At 44.2% G+C, this 20,896-nt stretch overlaps 1 protein-coding gene across 1 annotated transcript in view; it reads right to left on the bottom strand.

The window, feature by feature from the left end:
* The window catches only part of VBP1 (VHL binding protein 1), a 58,685-nt gene that overhangs the window by 20,207 nt on the left and 17,582 nt on the right, over positions 1-20,896 (bottom strand). The window contains exon 3 of the mRNA XM_078688775.1: positions 17,812-17,878. Coding sequence (XP_078544901.1) covers positions 17,812-17,878 — 67 coding nt within the window. The remainder of the gene's footprint in view (positions 1-17,811; positions 17,879-20,896) is intronic.

Genomic DNA, 20,896 nt, shown 5'->3' with positions numbered 1-20,896 from the left:
CCCAAGAGAACCCAAAAATCCCATAAGTTGTGAGAAATTCTCCTCATTTTTCACGGATAAAACTAAACGGCTAGAAGTTGAGCTCACAAATGCAGCGGCTAACCTCACGACCCATCCCGCTACTAAAAATGAGGCGAATGCGACAACGGAAGATCCTCTAACAAAAAATAAGGCAAGTTGGGAAACATTTGAACTTTACAACCAGGAAAAGATCGCCAAAACACTAGCGGAACTTAGACCCAACAACCACTACCAAGACCCGCTACCGGCAAAATGTGCAAGAGAAATCAGCCACACTCTAGTTCCGATCTGGACTGAGATAATAAATGCCTCACTAGCACAAGGGACCCTCCCTGACTGCCTAAAAACGGGGCAGGTAGTTCCCATCATCAAAAAACTGACAGCGGATGCAACAGACCCAAATAATTATCGACCAGTGACCAACATCCCTTTACTGGCCAAACTTATTGAGAAATGCGTGCAAGGCCAACTGAGTCAACACATCGCTAAGTTCTCACTACTAGATGACTGCCAATCAGGTTTCAGAACAGGACACAGTACTGAAACTGCGATATTACATATTGTTGATGACGCCTTACAAGCCCTTGACCAAAATCATGCGTGCCTACTGATTCTAGACTGGTCATCAGCATTTGACACGGTAAATCATGAGATACTGATGAACAGACTACATGACAGGATGGGTTTATCTGGAAACGTACTGAAGTGGTTTAACTCCTTCCTGCAGAACAGGACTCAGCTATTCCTGGTCAACCAAGCAATCTCCTCTCCGTGCCCTAACACAATAGGGGTCCCTCAAGGTTCAACGCTATCCCCAGATCTATTCAACTTGTATGTAGAACCTCTCACAGAGATTCTTCGGAAATCACAGATCTCCTACCACATGTACGCAGACGACACGCAAATATATATGAAGATTGCCTGCAGTGATGACATTGACCTTATGAATGAAACTCTAAAGAGAGCGTTGCATTGGCTAACAGCCAATCACCTGAAACTGAATGCCAATAAAACAGAATTCCTGTTAATTTCACCGACAAGGAGCCACACAGAGGCAAAGGAATGGGCGAAATTGGTGACTGCGCTTAACTGCACTCCGACCCTAGTTAATTCAGCCAAATCTCTAGGAATTACACTAGACGAGAACCTAGACATGAAAGAACACATCAACGCAATGGCCAAGAGCGCCCGTTTCCATTTGAACTATCTAAGAAAACTGAAACCCTTTATCTCAGAAGCAGATCTAAAACTTGCTATCCAATCGCTAGTTATCTCGAGGATCGAATATGGCTGCACTACGTTAGCTGGCCTACCAAAAACATCCACTGCACCACTAAAAGCCTGTCTCAACGCAGCGGCAAGACTCATCACGGGAACGAGGAAATTCGATCACATATCTCCCCACCTGAAGGCACTAAACTGGTTACCCTACGATGCTAGAATTAAAATGAAGATGGCCTGTATCACACACAAAGCGGTCCACTACAACACGCCGAGATATCTAGCCAAGAAAATTAAGCTATCGGGAGGTAACAGATCAACTAGAAGCGCTAAAGAGTTGCTACTACGGCCGGCCTTCTTCCGGAAAAAAAAGACCTATGACCGAGCTTTTTCGGGAGCCGCCCCCAGAGTCTGGAATTCACTCCCTCCTTACATCAGGAAGATTCAAAATATTGCAGCATTTAAAAGGGAACTGAAAAGCCACATGATGAGTAAATACCCTACATAGAGATGACCACAGACCAGTGGTATGATCATTTTCGCCAAAGAGGACTGGAGTCATCATGAACAATCGGAAGACTAATAAGACAAATGACTGATTCCACTCAAGCCTCGGCTTTACACTCTATTGCTACCTCATATTTAGGTGATATCTGCACTATGCCTCACACCAAAAGATACTACCCCTACCTTAACATGTTAATATTTATGATCGTTGCAACTAGCTATACCCATTCTACTCTTATTGCTAATTACTCTGATATTGATCTGATAATAATATACAATCCTACCTCATCGAACCTGACTGTATGACTATGACACAACCTAAACCATATGCACCGCTTAACGCTAATTGCTCAGGCGTTAGGAATATATTTATCTAATCACCCTAGATAGCATATGGCCTCCTACCTACATATTTGTTTTAGCTGCTATAATTGCTACTATAATGTCATATTTTTTTTTTCTTAATCTTCTATGTCAATATGTAATCCTCTATCCAATCACCCTAGATAGCATACCGCCTTCTACCTCCATATATGTTTTGCTGCTATAATTGCTACTATAATGTCAATCTGTAATCCCATATGTTAAGCGCTCTGATACCCACGGGTCTTGTCCGCGCTATATAAAACACTATAAATAAATAAATAAAAATAAATACCACACGCTATTTGCACAGTGAAGCTCTTCTGAGAAATACAAGAGTATTAAAATGTATCTACTAAGAATAGTGTACACTCTATGCAACATTTGATGATAAAATACACTATTCGCTTAAAATAACCACGGTCTGAAAGTGCTAAAGATTATGCTACTTGCAGCCTTAAAATAAAAAAAAAAAACCTTTACAGATAGCCTATCTTCGGAAACAAAAGAAGAGCACATGTACATAGGTTAGTACCTGCTGCACACAGTCTAAGTTAGATAGAAATGGTCATGCTGTGACAATTCTGTTTAATAACTCAAGGCTGCTTACAATACGTGGTATGTAGTTTTTAAACTTGTGTGGAACATGCTGAACACAAATGTCACCTGCACACAGAGTTACACTTAAATGCAAACATTTATAATGTTTTTAATACCTCTACAACCAATGATGCATTAGGAGCACATGCGTTTTGTAAACACTAACACCCTTTAGCCGGACACAGGCAGTACAAAATTAGGTAGAAGAGTAATATAGTAGCTAGTTGCCACTATATAAACTATAAAATAAACTAACACTACTTGGATGATATCAGGGATGTAACAAAAAATGTGATGAGTAATGTAATATGTGAGGTCATAAGCAGTGCATGACGGGGGCACAAAGTATAGTTAGCTCAGCTAACTAAAACTGGTGAACTTGTGCTTTTTTATAGTTCAAAAAGTTTATGTTACTGACATTCACATAGCTAACGTTAACTTAATCTTTGTTTTTTCCAGTAAAATACACAATATACATACATGTATGTATATATACACACACACATTATATTATATATACACATACACACACACACTTTGCCATATTTCACTCCTGTGAGAGCACAAAAGTATCAAGCACCTATTGCATAACATTTGCTTGAAATTTTAAACACAAAATCAACAACAGTACTTTTTCTGAATGGCAACTGCCATATTTATGGAAATCATCCAAAAGGAACGGTTCAGTTACTATTGACTAGAGACAGTTATTGAAAAATATTTGAAGGTTGTTGACAGTGTACCACATTGAACCATTGTTGCTTATCTATTTGGATTGCCTAGGGTTCATGCACGGTCCTATTCTTTTAAAAAACATGTAACTCTTTCAGCAGGTAAGTGGTTAAAAGCAAAGTTCCTACTAACTTTAGAAATCAGCATCTCACCAAGACCTTAAGAAATGAAGAAAAAAAAAAAAAGAAGGACAGACACCAAAGTCAGGTGGAGTGGACTAAAAGGAATCAATATTTGGGATTCATTATAGAAACCATTAACCCTTCATTATTAGTAGAGCCACCCAGACCCTGAACATACCGTGCTTCAGTGAATCTCCGGTTTTATTTATTTTCAGTTTATATTTATACATTCTTATAACGTGCACCCACTACAACAGGGTAATCATGCTTTTAAGAGTAAAAAAGTCGGAGATTAAACTATAGAGTAGATAAAAGTAGCAACTGACATGCGAGCCACAAAGCAAACATTTCAAAGAGCGAGTGATACCTAATGAAAGATGGAAAGGGGGGGGGGGGAGCAGGGAGATTGAAGTAAAGACATGAGAAGCAAGAGTTCAGGTAAGGGGATCCTGCAAATATAGCAAGGTCATGAGAGATCGGATTTTGGTGGGAGAGATCTGAAGAGATGGTATAAGGAGTATAAGTAGCAGGTTCACAAAGGAAAGTCAGAAAAGGGTCATGATTATTACAGGAATGTTCCCTGCAAGGTGTACAGTTCTGCTACCCTGCACTGTACAGAATGGAGTCTAGTTGGTATCTTGATTTTTTAGTTTGGCTGTGTAGGGGTCATGTATTAGGACTTCTGTGGATGTACAAAAAAATAGATTACGAAAAAAGTAAGCTAGAAGTGATTAGTACATTCATAAAAATGGCTGATGGATAAACATCAATGACATTTTCATTGTAATTATCTCATAGGTACCTCTGGTGCTGATAATAGGGGTGTTTTGTAACCGCTAACTCCGTTTTATACTTGGATTTTGGTAGTGCAAACATGGGTGGTAGGAGTGAAGTCTGAATGGGTTATGTGTTTTATTTGGTCAGTGGGGACGAGAGGAGGCTTTATAGATTTGTAGGATTAAATCATGGTTTTCTATTTGTTTATGCATGCAAACCAATAAATAATTGAGATATTTGAGAATCTCCTTTCAGCTCTTTATGTAAAGCTTTTTCTTTGGAGCTGGGTTTCTACTTTATTGATGTTTATTTGCCCCCCAGTGTACAGACCGTGGACTACTGTCCGGTCATGGGTTTAGTACCTAGATCCCATGCTGGCTGGGTATACACTTGTTCTAATCCACAACAATTACAAATTGGGGAGGTTGTAAGATTATTAAATTAAATAGCATCTCTGTACAGGACACTAAGGCAGTACGTACTGCAGAATCTGACAGGCTGGGCAGTTCCTGTAGGGTCTGCACACAGAGGCAGGAATTCCTGAAGGCTATCATTACATAGGCTATAAATGCTGTTATGGACTAGTTGCTTACGAAACGTAACAAAATGGTTATTTCATGTATGAGCAGTTTTGTAGCTGGAAGAATCTTATGGATTCACATGCTGGGCATTACTGCACCATCAAGTTTTTTTTTGTGGTTGGGTCCGGAATATTATGGTTAGTCCACTTTTGCTTTTTTACCCCCCTCGTTCTCTGGTCATTGTCTATAGCCATTTGGTGTTGTCCCTCTTCCTGCGATGTAAGAAGTGTACCCTGGAAGCCTCTGAGCCTGGTCAGATTATTTTTCCCCTTTGGCAACTACTTTTGTACTCGCTGGCCTCTTCTATTTTTAGGCATTGTAGCATTTATATTTAGTTGTTCACCTCATTTCCTTGAAAGGTAGAGGGCGCATTTGAATACAGAAAATTCTACAAGCTGAAAAAGGACTCCTATGGTTAAGTAACTATTTAATTTTGCTGTATGAATCCTTTTCTGGATTCACATGCCTTGCATTGACTTTGTAGCGGTATTCTGGGTGACTCATGGCGGTGGCATTAAAATGAGGTTGAGCTCGTTTCAGTACTCTCTGCCCACATTGTACCCACAATAGTGTTTTGTGAAGGTGTTTATCGATTACCATGTGGCTGCCATACACATGTTCTTCATGGGCACATTTGCTAGAAAGGCCAGCTTGAATCCTTTTTTCCTTGTGGCGTGTGCTCTAGGTTTTATGTCCAGTCATGTTCCCACCTTCTGATAACCCAACTGGATTGTTTTAGCTATCTAACTTGCAATGGTGTCCTTGTTGGGATTTGCAAAGGCTACAAAGAATGGACTTGCCTTGCTTATCTTCCTTGCCCCGCCTAGATTAGAGATCCCAGCCCTTGGCACCTCTAGTGTATGCAGCATTCTTTAGGCTTGTGTTTTTGGTTGTTGGAAAAATCCTGTTAACTGGACAGTCTGGTTCACAAAGAAGTGCAATAGGACCTTTGGGGGGAAACGTGGGTTGGTCCTCATAGTTATCCTGTTGCTGTGTTTTTTTGCATATATGTTTCTTCAGTGGTTAAATCCTGTGGCTCACTCACCCTGTACAATAAAGTGATTGCAATTAGGAAAGTGGTCTTCCAGGTCAAGAACCACAGTTGTGTCTTATTCAGTGGTTCATATGGTGCTTTCACAAGTTGCCTTAGTACCAAGCTGAGGCGCCACACCGGCGTCCGTGTAATCTGGATGGAGCTATTCTTTTTTACCCACTCCAGGAATCTTTTGATCATTGGAAACGCAAATAAGCTTCTTCCTATATGGCCTTGTGTGTAGGCTACTATCACTGCCAAGCTCACCTTTAACCAGGTGTATTTCGGTTTGTCGTCTAGTAAGAGGGTGAGATACATGATCACTGTAGTGTCCTCTTCTTCTGAAGTGTTGACCTTTGCACTAAAGGTCACATTTATGCTATTTCACTAATTATGTAGTATTTTATTGTGATCGGGACTCTTACTTCCTTAAGAACATTTGCTGATCTTTTTTTTTTTTTTTTAAGGAGATTGCAGTGTCCAAACTGTCCTCAGGAGCCAGGCAGCTAGACTCTGGCTGCATGCTTCTGGATGGAAGACCATGCATCCTTAAAAGGTCGCACTTTCTTGGCAATTGAATTATATTTTCCTGTGCCATTTCCACCAGGTCAGAGAACCAGGTTTGTCTTGCCCACGGCAGAGCAATTAGAATCCATGTCATTGGAGACTGTTTGAACTTGCTTTTTACTAACGTTTTGAGGGAACTGGTGGAAAAGCATACATAATTTCCCCTGACCAGTCTGTCGACAGTGCATTCCACAGGGAGAGGAGGTGTGGGTGCCTGGATGTGAAGTATTGAAATGTTGCATTTTCCTGGGTTGCAAAAATGACAATCTCTTGTGCTCCACTGTTGGATGACCTCTTGGAGCATGCTGATGTTTAGTTCCAAATCATGTGATATAGATGCTTGTCTGCTTAGTCTGTCTCTTCGTTTTCTAAACCCGGCAGGTGTATTATCATCAGGTTTCTTCCTCTCTGAACGGCACACCTCCAAATCTCTAAGGCTAGTCTTAACAGCGTGTGACATCTTGTACCCCCTTCTATGTTCAGAAAGACTATATTGGTTGTGTTGTGCATCAGAATTTGGACTGTCTTCAAAGTCACTAGTGTCCGAAAGGCTTTCACAGCCAGGAAAACAGTCTTTAGCTCAGTGTTTAATTTGAGCTGGTGGGTTCCGGTGCTCGGCCCCAGCACTTCATTGCCAACACCAGCAATTATGACAGCCTGCCACATGGTGTCGCTGTTTGTTTTATTTAGAGATAAACCCAGAAGTTGTTTATAGTTCAACAAATTTAAAAAGTCAAAAACTGTCACCCAAGCCATTCACATAGCTCTGGGTGCCTAGAAAAGTCTTAAGTGCTGCACTTGTGGGAATGTGATGCTAGTAGGTGCGTTTTTAATGTTACTGGAAGCGTTGGCCAAAGAAATGGGTGGTGAAAACAGCGGTGGCATCCAGACGAGGGCCCTAGAACCAGTTTAAAAAAAATAATTAAATTAATTAGGCACTTCTTTAGCTCCAGAACACGGATGTGCAGGATAGCATCTTCCACACTCCATATTACTCTAAATTCTTCGGTCTCTCATGTGCGCTCCCCAGGCCATGAGGGACACATCAGTGGTGATGGTCACTGTTGGGGATGGCTGTAAGAAGGGCCTGTCTACAGTTATGTTGCCTTCGCTCCACCATGCCATCTCCTCCTGTCCTCTGTGTTACAACCACTAGATCTTCCCAACTCCCCATCACCTGTGACCATTGATTCTAGATCCACTCTTGCAGTGGCCTCGTGTAGTCATGCATGTGGGATCAGCGAATGCATGAGGCTTTCATGCCCATCATCTATCGCCACCGTTCTCACTGTCAGACTGACCCTTGCGGTAGCAGCAAGCCTGGTCTGCTATTGCCTGAATCCTCCTATGGGTGGAAATCGCACCGTCACAGTTTTGATACTTTCTCCCAGGAGATCCCTCTCTTCAGCTTTGTGGAGGATTTTTGAGTAGATTGTGAAACCTAGTCTGTAGAGAGGTTACATAACAGTCCTGGTGTCCTTTTCACACGGAGTATGAGCTTGCCTTGATAAGCCAGTCATCTAGTTACGGGTACACATATATTCCTTTTCGTCTTAAGTAGGCCGCAACTGCCGCTAGGCATTTTGCGAATACTCTGGGTGCAGAGTTGATCCCGAACATAAGCACTGTGAATTGGTAGTGTCTTGTCGATTATGAAGCAGGCATTAGTTTGTGATTCATGGGGACATGAAGCATCCTTTAGGTCTAAGGTTGAATTATAGCCCCTTTTCCGCAGTCACGAGAGAACGTCTTGCAGTGAAGTCATTTTAAACTTGTGTCTTTATAAACTTGAAGAAACGAAGGTCCAAGATTTTTCTTAGTGATTTGTCTAGTTCTAGACAAGAAAGTATGCCAGGTAGTTTCGCCGATTGATTTCTACTCGGCCACCCTGTCTAGTGCCCTCTTATTGCAGTAGTTCCTGAATTTCACTTTGCAGGCAGCACCTTCCCTCTTCTTGATGTAGTCTTTGGTTTGACTCAGAGTGGCCTCTTTACCAGTTCTATGCAGTAACCATGTTGGAAGATTTGTATGATCCTTTTGTCTGTGATTAGCCCCCTCTAATCCTGGAGGAAATTCTTTAATCTGCCCTCAACTGGTGCTATGTGGTGGGGCGTCTTGTAAACAGAGTCCCTTGCTGGAGGATATGGTTCCTTTGGAAGGCTTCCTTCTTTCTCTGGCTCTGCCCCGAAAGGGCTGCAGTTGTACAAATTGCCCCGGCTGCCGAGTACCCTGGTGTTGAGCCAGGGGTTGGAATGACAGTTGGGCGCTGCGCTTTTAAAACTGCCCCATCCAGCGGTTCTTCTCACTAGGGAACTGCAATGCTCTGATCCCTTTTGCAGTGTCATTCTACTTAATTTGCAGTACTGTGTTGTCCACAGTAACTCCAAACAGGATGTCCGCTGCGAAGGGTGCGTTTATGATGTTCGCCTGAACCTCATTTTTAATTCCGACAACCAGAGCCACGAGTGCCTCCTCATGGATTTTCCAGTTGCCTACTGGCTGTATCGGCAGCATCCAAAGTCTATCTCAGGCATGTGCTGGCTATTGCTTTACCTTCTTCTACAACTGCAGTGCCCCTTTTTTTATATTGTCCAGTGAGGTGTTTCAGGAGTTCTCCAACCTCCTCCCAGTGGCTGCGGGCATAGCAGTTTAGGAGCGCTTTAAAGTTTGTGATCCTCCATTGTGCAGCAGACCCTTTCCCCCCTTTTTCGGACATACCATCTCCACTCTCTTCTTTCCCTACTCAGATGGAGGGCCGGTCAATGTTGGGACATTTAACATCTTTCTTTGCCGTGGCCACGAAGATTGAATTGCATACACCTTTGAGAAATGTTTATATTTCTTATCCATCCTAGGTGTTACTGCCTTGCTAGATGCTGGTTCTCTGAAGGCATTCCTCCCTTGATCAAGCATGCTTTGCAGCATAGGGAGGTATTGGTTTTGGCTCTGGGATTGCTGGAGTGTCTCTAGGACGAAACAAGCCTGCACCCCCCTCTTACTGTAGTTGTGCCACATACTTATCTGCCACCCCCTTCACTATGGCATTGTACATCAGAATGTCATTGGTTGGTGAAGGTCTCTAAGGCTATGTTTCAGCCTAGAGAGCGATCCTGCAGAGACTTCCAGGGAACACGTCTCACATAACATCAATTAGCTACAGAAGAAGCCTGGTGAAGAAGAGGGGGACAAAAAAATAAATTAAAATAAAAAATAATAAAAAAGTTGTTGACTACCAAGAGGTTTCCTCCAACCACTAGATGGTGGAAAAATAAACAGCATGTGAATTCTGGAAAGGATTTATGCTGCAGAACAAAATTGCCTTTTGGATTGCTTATAAGACGAGCCAGTTGGAAGTATAGAATACTGGCTATGTGTCTTCTCCTTGGGATGGTGCTGTAGGAGTGCCACACATGACATGCCTAAACAAATCTACTAACCCACTCATAAAGGCAAGACAGATTTGATCAGGTGGAGCTATATTTAGGACCCTCTCGCCCGTTCTGGCAAGTTGATGAACAGGTGTTCTGTTAAGTCAGAGTGAAGGAGCAATAAAGAGGCCTTTAAATCTTGTTTTTATCTTGGTACATTTGCTCTGTGTTCAGAGAGAGGTCAGAAGTCAGTTTAAAATTACTTTTCATCAAGTGCAAGATGTATAGGAGGCAGGCATTGTGCTCATCCATCACGAAATTAAGGTCTTAGTATCTTCAGAGTGCCAACTTCTGTACTGCATCTGCTAAGGAGGTCAGCTTTTCTTAGAAAAGATCTAAGAATGTATTACATACAGAACAGGTTACTTGCATTTATTAATGATCTATCTGGTAGACTCTCTAACCAACCGCAGATTAATGACCTTTAAAGTATTTCCCTGGCACCATGATGTATCTGAAAGTTTTTTATTTCACTGCTCCTGCACTGGCTTTGTTCCACCTGCAAGTGACCTAGCAAAGCCACATGTAAGCATCACACCTGCAGGCTGACATTAGGTTCTTGCAGGACTCTTTCCATACCCTTGGACGTGAAGCACAAACAATTGGAGTTGCTTGCTAGCAGATGTATAATTAGGGGCCTTTTTAGCTAGTTCCATTTAAAAACTTTTTTTTTTTTTTTTAATTTCAGTAATTTTTATTGAAAATAAAGAGCATATTTACATGGTACTGATCACTCCAAAGCACGCGGTGGTGGGAAGCTAAAGAGAAATCTGTGGTTAGATTATCCAAAAGATAGAGCGTTTCAAAGGGTAAGTAACTGGTTCTTCTGATGGATATTTCAAACCGCAGATTAGTCGCCTTTAGAATAGATAGCAAAGCAGTACCTTCTAAGGTAGAGGATCAGTGGAGTGAGCTCAGACCAAAAGGTTGGGCAGGACTGAACAGGCAAGAGCGCTTTGTAAATATGTGCACGAACAACATTGCGGCCTGATGGATGTAAAGAACAGGCACTCCGAATGCCAAAGCACAGGAAGAAGCCGTCGTCCAGGTGGCATGGGTTCCCAGAACTTCTGGAGCCTGCTTTTTGTCCAACACATTGCAAATCTAAATGTTAAGGACTATGCATCTTGACAGGGTCCTTTTCCGCACCACCTTACCTTTCTTTGCCCTTGAGAACCCCACAAAATGCAGTTTGTCCACCCGATGATCTTTGGTGCGATTGATGAAAAATATTATAGGTCTTTTGAGATGCAGCTTTTTCGAGGAGTGAGGCAGGGCAAAAAAAATTGCAAGGGCGATATATTGCCAAATGTGAAAAAGTCCTCAGCACCAGTTTATCTGAGAGGGGGGGAAAAAGTAGTATAGGGCAGTTGCACCAAGAGGCTGTAGCGGAATATAATGTTTAGAGACAGAAGAGGCAATGAACACCTGTGCATAGTCTTGAGGAGAGTACACATTAGCAATGACAGGACTAAATTAAAGTACCACAAAGGCATCACAGTTTGGCACTGTACATGTGTTAACCTTTTAGTAAACTGCATCACAATTGGCGATCTAAACAAGGCCAGTTAGTTCGGTCACACATAAATGCTGAAAGGGCAGATAAACTGTCTTTAATAGTGCCCATCGCATAGGCCTGCTGAGGCAAAGACAAACCAGAGCAACAAAATATACAGCAGCTTAGCTTGCGAATGGGCTGTCCTGCAGGGTCCACACCAGATCACAAATGTGTCCCTGTGCCTGGCATAACAAGACTTCATGGAAAAGCTCCTGGCAGCACACTAGTACTGTCTGCTCGCCACGAGTAATCTGTAGCATCCAGGCAAGCACGAATTACATACTTGGCAGCATCTTGAATGGTTTTTGTCTAGGAGGCCCGAATCTCTTTTGGGGCATCCGGGCATGTGTCAATAGCCTAGGTGGCGAAATCTGCCTCAAGGCTAAGCTGATCAAAGAAAGCATGCAGTTTCCCAAGTACCTCAATCCTTTTTTAATCCTGGTTGGGGAGGGGGTGGGGGTAATCCAGGGAAGTAGGAGAGTGATCTGTGATGCCTAGCTACCAGCCTGTTCACTGGCAGACATGAGCAAGGCTTAGACCTCCTCACAGGCAGCCACGGGGGAATGGGGAAAAATCTTACATCAGAGAAGTATGTAGCCCATTGCATTCCAGTAAATCCATGTCCAAACAGTGATGTGATCAAAACGTCAGTAAATCTTCCTCATTATCACCATTTTTATCTCCAGGTGGTAGCAAACTGTCCAGAATCAGACCAAAACGCTGATAAAGGCTCAAAGGAGTGTACGGTCTGAAGCAAGCTGAACAGAAACTGGGTGTGGTGAAGTGGAGTTGGATGGTGACTTCAGTTGGGGTCCAGACGGATTCGGCTTTGTGTTGGACATCAGAGTCAGGACTGGCATTTATGAAAGAGACACTGCCACGGGTCTTGGAGATGGTGCAGAACCAGTGGTAGGCTCTAGGGGCTAAGACAGCACAGAGGAAAGATCTGCCAACAGTAACTTGACTGGAGACCCCGTTGGATCTTCGGAGCCTGAAAGATCACTAGAGGGAGCAGGGAGAGGGCCAAAAATACAGAGTATGGCCTCCCTAAAAAGCCTAGCCCTGCTTGTGAGGAGGGGGGGAGGGGGGGGCAGGCGATGGTCAGGGTAGCACAGAGTATCCTGTTCAACTGCCAAATAAGCTCCTCAATCTGGGACAGGGAGTAGCACCCAGACACCTTCACAACTTCTCTTTAGAAAGAGTGGCGGGATGCAGGTAGAGTCCCCAGTCTACTACTTATGTTTCCTCTTGGAATAACCTCGGAAAGAATAAAAATCGTGAAAAATACAACTTTGACCTTGGAGTACTTTTTTACTGACAAGACTTACTGACTATTGGACTTCTTTGTACTTCAGTACTTTCTGCGCACGGACTGCACCTGCGCCCTTGACCGGGAGCAGGGCTGCACCCTTGACAGGGAGCAGGACTGTGCCTCTAACTGGGAGCAGGACTGTGCCCTTAACTGGGAGCAGGACAGGACTTGAGTGACGCCAGTCACTTCTTCTGATGCTTGGCGATGTACGGCTTTGCTTCATTGTCTCAGGTGCAAGAGAGCCCACTCATTGCACAACGGAGTTATGCCAGCATCCGAAACACCAAAGACATTTCGCGCTGGCCCATTATCGGCATCTATTTGATAGTCACACCACGGTTTGAACCCTGTAGTTTAAGTGGGGACATCGTTGCCTTGCACACTTGAGTTAAATTTCAAATAGCATCAATACCAGTAAAAACAAGCATTTACAATGCAATGGTTTCGCCTTTGGAAAAGTTAGTTATTGGCATTGTAAATGACAAAATTTGTATTGATGTGTTGGTTTTGAAAACAGATAAATAAATGGCATTGTCATTTACATTGCCATTAGCTTAATCTCTGCAGTCACTCTGCACTCTCTAGCACTCTCCACTCCCTCTGCACTCTCCACTCCCTCTGCACTCTCCACTCTCCACTCCCTCTGCACTCTCCACTCTCCACTCCCTATGCACTCTCCACTCCCTATGCACTCCCTCTCCACTCTGCACTCCCTATGCACTCTGCACTCCCTATGCACTCTGCTCACTCACTACTCTGCACACTCACTTTGCACTCTGCACACTCACTTTGCACTCTGCACACTCACTTTGCACTCTGCACACTCACTTTGCACTCTGCACACTCACTTTGCACTCTGCACACTCACTTTGCACTCTGCACACTCACTTTGCACTCTGCACACTCACTTTGCACTCTGCACACTCACTTTGCACTCTGCACACTCACTTTGCACTCTGCACACTCACTTTGCACTCTGCACACTCACTTTGCACTCTGCACTCACACTCTGCACTCAATTTTATCAAATACCGAGGAGAGGGGACTGCCTGGAGTGTGCTTATGTGGAGAGAGAGGCCGCCTGTGAGTTAAAACACCCCGTCATTTCTGCTCCACGTAGCCTGGGTGCATTCTCCAGGGCTCCTGTGACTGACATAGGGGAACTAGGTATGAAGCATCCACTCAGTACACAGGGCAGGCTGCATCTGAAGCGGATGATTAAAGTCCGTGAAAAAAAGATGTAAGTAAATGAGGAAGTGAATTTACACAGGGCACCAGTGCACTGCACACGAACGGTTGATGTACTCACCTCATTTTTAAGCTCTATCAATTCACTTTGTGGTCTGTGGTTACGGTTCAAAATAATGCACAAACAGGATGTCAGGGAAGCCCTTTGTCTGATGATACCCTACGAACGGCGGTCTCGGAGCAGGGATAGTCACAGCTGGGCTGAGCAGAATTCAACCAGTAACTCGTAAGTCTTACTCAGCCCCCAGCTTGGCCTGCAACGTTCAGTATAATAATTGGAAATGTACTTCCTAGTACTTCACTTCACACATTCTCTCTCTGCAGGTACAAGTCTTATTGGACAGATCCGCGCCCGTATCTTCTCCACTGTTTAAGGACTCCCGGTCGTCAAAGAATGTTTCACTTAATATTTCGAAAGGGGCTCTTCTCTTTACTCTCACTTACTTCTTCCTCATCTCTCTTCTAAACTCCACACCCAAAACACACAATGCTCTGCTCTCCGAACTTCCTCACAGCGACAACACTCTTTCTTAAAAGGGCAACGGCAGTCCTGCTCTTTTAAAGCGGCGATAGGAGTTAGAGGAAGGAGGATTGTTTGGAGAGAGAGAACGTTCCAGGATGTCACTCAAAATCCAATGATAATTAAATAATGGAGGTGGGCGAGCCAACGAATTAACTGTGAGAGCTGAGCATAGGTTCTTTTATATTAACTGTTGTATGCGTAGCTGCTAATTCCTTCACTGGCCGGGGTTCTATTCACTCTTGGGATGAAGCAAGACCCTGGATTTACTCGGATTGCCTTGTGCAGCCCTGTCAAGTGTCACGCTTTCCAGGTTAAACTACCACCTTTTTATAATATTTCTGCATCCCCGACAGGGACTACAAATTACCACGCAATTTCGTTGCACTTACCAGAGTCGGCAAAGTTGTCTGAGAAAATACAATAAAGCAGATGGTCGCGCACATTCCGCCCTATAGTTTATAGGAGAGAGGGTCCGTCTGCCCATAAAAAAAGCCTATATATAGGCTCTGTTGAATTCAAAGTGAAAGTTACTTTCTAAACGAGTGAGATCTTTGCAAAAAAAGAATTAAATAAATAGAAATATTCACATATTTTAAGATCATTTGTTCTGAGGATGGGGAACATATGTCTGTGTGAATAACTTAATTAATGATGTGGGTGAAGAGTTCCGATCTCAACCCTACGAAATGGACGCCAGGAGGCTCGCACGCTCTTATGAATGTGACTAATGCCTTTGGCCACCTCTGCTTTACAGGAGGACAATTTGCATTCTGCCCATTGACGCATCTCTTATCTTTTTAATTTACCAAGGACGGACTCCAAAGTCCCGGAATGTTCGGGTCAGTGAAAGGACATTGTTAACTGACCTTGCATATGTACTGCAGAAGCATCATGACTGTTTAAGGCAGAAATAACGAGGCAGTTCACGCATCTCCCAGTCTCTCGGCTGGTGCAGCGCCCAGAATCTCTGCACTAGTAGTAAGGCACTCTTACCCGCTGTACTTTGCAACTGGAACGATGGTCCGCAGCGGCTGGACAACTCCCCCTTCAGCGCCACGGGAGAAGTTGGCCAGGGCTCTCTCCAGCTGCTGGATGAGTTCAGGAAATCTTAAAAACTCCTCGACGACTTCTGCCGTTATGAAAGCCGGGCGCGCGCTCATGGTGGCAGGGTTCACAGCTGAAGAGGGCTCGTGCTGCAGGTCCTGCTGCAGTACAGGCGAGCGGTCAGCGAGGTTCGGCCACGCCTCCTCCTGTGCTCGGGCAAAACGAATCATCCAATCGGGACCCCAGTTCTGGTGGGTAGAAGCCTTTCCAGGCAAAAGGGTGCCTTGCAACTCACAACACGATACAGCCCAGGCTTGTGGCATGTGTGTGCTCTGCCTCTGCCAAAAGTGCATTTAAAGGTTGGAGGATGTCACCGCCTGATGCGTGACAGGGCAAATTTACAATGAACTGAGCTTAGAGGTCGCCTCCTGGAATTTTTTAGGCCTTAGTTACTTAAAGTGAAACTACAAGACAACAAGCACCTACGAGGACAGGGGGGGGGGGCGGGAGAGGACACGAACGGCGGGAGAGGACACGGACGGCGGGAGGGAGACGGGAAACGTGCACAGGACAGCGAGGGGATAGGGGACGGCGGGAGGAGGGACACGGAGGAAGGCAGGACAGCAGCAAGCACGGCCCGGCCGGACCAGATTCGGGGGCGTTCCCGGCTTTTGGCTGACGTAGCATGACGTAGCCAAAAGCCAAAGATTCTCGGGAACGCCCCCGAATCTGGTCCGGCCATGACGGACGCCTCTCTGTTCCAATGGCTAGCCTCCATTCATGGAGCTAGCCAATGAAATAGAGGGGCGTATTCAAGGCACCCTTACTAGAAACTACAGATTTCTCTGGAGGCGGAGCTTACGCTCCGTTCCCCAGCGAAACCTAAAAAGGGAGTGGAGTTCCAGATCGGGCCATGTAGGTTAGGAAAGAAAGGAAATTGGTACTTATATTCAGCTCTGCATCCTCAAATCCCAGGTGGAACAAAGCTAATTCAGCGCCACCTAATGTTGGCAAGGAGCACTGCAATGAAAAACTCACAGATCCATTCTGGCGCTTGGGGAATATTCTAAATGTGTAGAAGCTGTGGTTAGATGCATCCATGAGAAAGTTTTGGACGTTTCATGCTTTTGAATAATTCTTGGGAGACTGTTTAGAGAGTTACTTTTCTATATACATGTTCAGTGTCACCAGAGAACTGGGAGGTTTTTTTTTTTTTTTTTTAGAGTCCCTGGTTTTTCAACTGTGGATGAATTAATCAGAGAAGCCTGTATTGCATTTGTTGTTCAAGAATGTCATTTTTCATAAGATGGTTGCACTGCCTATTTCCTTAGGTACGGTTAACTCAATTCATGAGTTTCATAGCTGTTAAGCCACAAGTATAAACTTGATTTTTAGAATCAATGTTGAGTTATATTCGGAGGTAAAACATTTGGTGCTTTAGGGTGGAGTGCTATTTCAGATGTCAATTGGATTGGGCAGTGAATAAGTTGCTTAACCTTTATTGGGCTCACGTATAGTGTGTTTTAAGCAGGATGGTATAGTTAATGCTAAACAGGGATCGGTGTAGCTTGTACAGAAGGGGCGATTGCCAACAAAAGTCAGTGTGGTACGATCAGTGCAGCTGTTTCTATATATGGTAAGGTATTCTTGTACCATGTGGTGGTCTTCACAGCCCTATTCAGGTCCGTAGTATTAAACTAGAGGGCATTCCAATGTGACCTTGTCTTTGGTGGAGTATACTTTAAGAGCAGTTCAAGTAGTTGATGAAAAACAGCAGCATGTACTTCATAAGATGGATTACAAATTATGGACAGAGAGTTCCACCAGTATATGTGATTTGGAACAAGTGCCAATCGGAGGCACCATTTGTTGATACAAGCCTCAGAAACCTTTCCAAAGAGCAGTCTTATGAACAGTATGCTGCGGTTATAAACCCACAGAATTGAGTAATCCAGAGACTAAATATTTAAAACAGCACTTAAAACAAGACTAGGCTAGTAACTAAGCCATATATAAAAACATACCTCCAATCAGTTACTCACTCCAAAAATCCAAAGGTTGCATGCTCTGGTGATTTAATTATATAACTATGCAAGGGACATAGCCAGAATAAACAACAGTTAAAACACTTTTATATTGAGTTAAGCAACCAATGAATTTCAATCACAATTTACCTTTTTCTTCTGCATGTGTTTTAAGATTTCTAAGGTTTGCTTAATCTCAGGTATCTGACTTTTTAGCCTGTTGAACAAAGGAATATTACCATTACAACTTCACACCATATAAAATGCTCCGCATTAATTTCAGAAGTAAAACTTCACATCACTAAATTAAAGAACACAAACAAGGTGTTGAAAGTATCTTTAAAATGCATCTCAATTTTGTATGCAGATTAAATAAATCCACACCCCAAAAAAATATATAGAGAATTTACTCCATTGTCTTTTCCAAAGTTGCTCACATAAAGATGCTCTTCAATATCAGAGATTTAAAAAAAATCAGTTGCCAACCTGTAACTAATTTCCAATGTTGCCTTCTTTCATGGATTCAGATGCTTGAATCATTCCAAGTTGTCAGACTAGGAATCCCCAATACTTCGAAAACGGCAATAAACAGTGTAAACAGGCTTGCCCAAGTTTGCGTCCATCTCTCACGAACTTGTGAAGTTATATTGGTTGCCAGTAAGGAAGCGGATCCTATTTAAAAGCATGTGCATTGTCTTTAAGGCGGTCCATGGTATAGGTCCAGCATTCCTGGGGCAATACTTTCATTGGTACAAACCAGGTAGACTTTTGAGGTCAGCTACTCTGGGACTGATCAAGACCCCACGTATCAGGAAAGTGTGTTGGGGAGGCAGGAGTTTCAGCCGAGGGGCGGCGGTGGCCTGGAAGCCCTTCCAGTGGCACTCCGACTGTTCCCTGAGCTGATGACCTTCCGGAGAAAGCTGAAAACATGGCTTTTTGTAAATTAACCCGGGGATTTAGTTTCAGGAGCTATCAAGACAGCGCCAGGACACCGTACGGTAACAGTGCGCTTTACAAGTGTTAAATAAATAAATAAAATAAAACAGCCATAGGCCCAATAGTGTTAGTTTAGTAGCACATCAACCTCATTTGTAACAACCAAAACTTCAGGTAGTGATTTGAAAATGTCTAGGGGCGTGGCCAACCAAGATAGCCGATAACATCCTATGCTTAAGCGCCTCAAGCTCCTGCTGTATTAATAACCCCGTCTTCTCCCTCAACATGCTGCAGCGCTCATTATGAAACAGATCCATGAAGAAACACAAGAGGACCACAAAATGTCGCCAAATAGTCCACACTGGCACTCCCATACAGTTTAACAAAGGGCCACTCACTAAAGACAGAGGCCAAGCTGCACTGACAAAGGCCCGAGGCATCGGAGCCCCTACTGTATTAGGAGACTGCTTCTCAGAGGCTGGTAAAGGGCCTGGCCAACCCTTTAAGTGCGCCTGGGCAGCTGGGAGCCAAGACGGCCCATGGCTGAAGCGAGCTTCAGATCGCGCCAGGAGAGGCCTCTGTGCTATATTAATTACGCCCAGTAACTAGCAGTCTTCAATAATCAATGTATGGATTGATCCCCTTGAGGACAAAGTATCACAATTAACTAGCAGTCTACAATAATCAATTGACATCCAGCGATAGAGGGTTGTTTAACCCCAGAACTAGTAAGTGTCCACTTTCCAAGGGCACGATAGAAGAGCAGTCGAAATACAAGTAGTTTACCCCCTTCATCAAATGGAATCCATCCTAAAATAGGGAGACACCCTCTAACTAGAAAACAGGATTAACACACAGTCCCCATTTCCAATGCCGGGACCCTCTCTATGGCTCCTTTGTCTAAAGGAGCCGAGACCTACTGCAGTAACATGGACAAATGGTCCTCGACAGCTGCTCTGGTGTCGGTGGAATACACAGTGGATATGAAAAGTGTAATATTTTCTTTGAGGTAATACCTTATTCTGCTCAGATATGGTCACCATGTAGCGCAGAGGGCAAGGTAAAGTGATTTGTGGCAGTAAAAAAAAAAACTGAGCAGTGCATTGATCTTGAAGGTTGCCGATTTGATCCCTGGCCCTGGCCTTAAAAAGGACTGAGGGGGTCTGGTGCTGTGGAGGACTGAGGGGGTCTGGTGCTGTGGAGGACTACAATGGCATTGCCTTTGTGCCTTCTGACGCCTCAAAAGGGTTGAAACTGTCAGAGATACTGCCAGAGAGACACCAAAAAAACCCTAGGGAGCACACCTTAGTCCTGCTTTCCTTGAGGTGATCGAAGGCAGAGTCTGCATCATCTTCAAAGGATTGGAATACATCAAATGGCCGGTGCATTAAGCACCAATCTGCCCAAGCAGTCAGTGGTGTCCAGCCCAGAACAGATGACTTACTTAGAGTGTCCTGCCCATTCTGAATGATCTGTTCATGGTTGGTGTGGTGTTAATCAGGGACTGTTGGCAAATAAGTCCCTGACTGTGGAAAATGACTGAAATTAGGTATATATAAGCGGCGTTCATTTATGTTCACCACAGCCACTGTTGAAAGTAAAGTGAAAATCGTGAAACAGTGGCCACGCCATCTTGTCCCTTTTAGGCCCGTCCATGCACGTAAGTGGCAGCCATTTTGTGTGTCGTGGCCTCTCTGCCCACTGCCAATAGCCTGCGCGTCTCTCCCCCTCACTCCCCGGCCTCGCAAACATTCCCCCGCGCCCCGACAGCCCCCGGTCTCTCCTGCTTGGGCCATAAACGCACCTCTAACGCGACCCTGTCTCCGAGCCACATCCCGTGCTGAACCCCCTCGCTCTTTCATCTCATTCAAAGAACAGGCCCTTTTGATAACCTCTTCCTCCCTGCCCGATTGTCCGGCCTGATCCCAGGCCATCACCTAGCCCAACAGATGCAGTTTATTGCCCCCTACAAGAGGACCTCACCTCACATCAAAGGAGCGGGGATTAATCAATGCCTTCACACCCCTAGATCCGACCGATCGCCCACATTCCTGTTCCCAGCGGAATGCCCAGCTGCGCGATAGCCATCATGCTGAGAGTTGGGTGGGGACCTCTACTGTAGATATGTGTGAGAACGGGCCTGAACCGGGGATTCCAAAGATGCCTTTTTGAACTTCAAACCAATACCACGGATGTCATAAATGTAATAAAGTCATAAACGTGTGTATAAGAGGCCAGGCCTCAGAGATGCGGTTAGAGCACCTCGAGAAGATACCCTGTTGTCTGATTTGACGTGTTC

This window comes from Lissotriton helveticus, chromosome 4_1, assembly GCF_964261635.1.
Source record: "Lissotriton helveticus chromosome 4_1, aLisHel1.1, whole genome shotgun sequence".
Taxonomy (NCBI): domain Eukaryota; kingdom Metazoa; phylum Chordata; class Amphibia; order Caudata; family Salamandridae; genus Lissotriton; species Lissotriton helveticus.
Note: the sequence above shows the minus strand (reverse complement) of the source record. Positions and strands in the feature narration are given on the sequence as shown.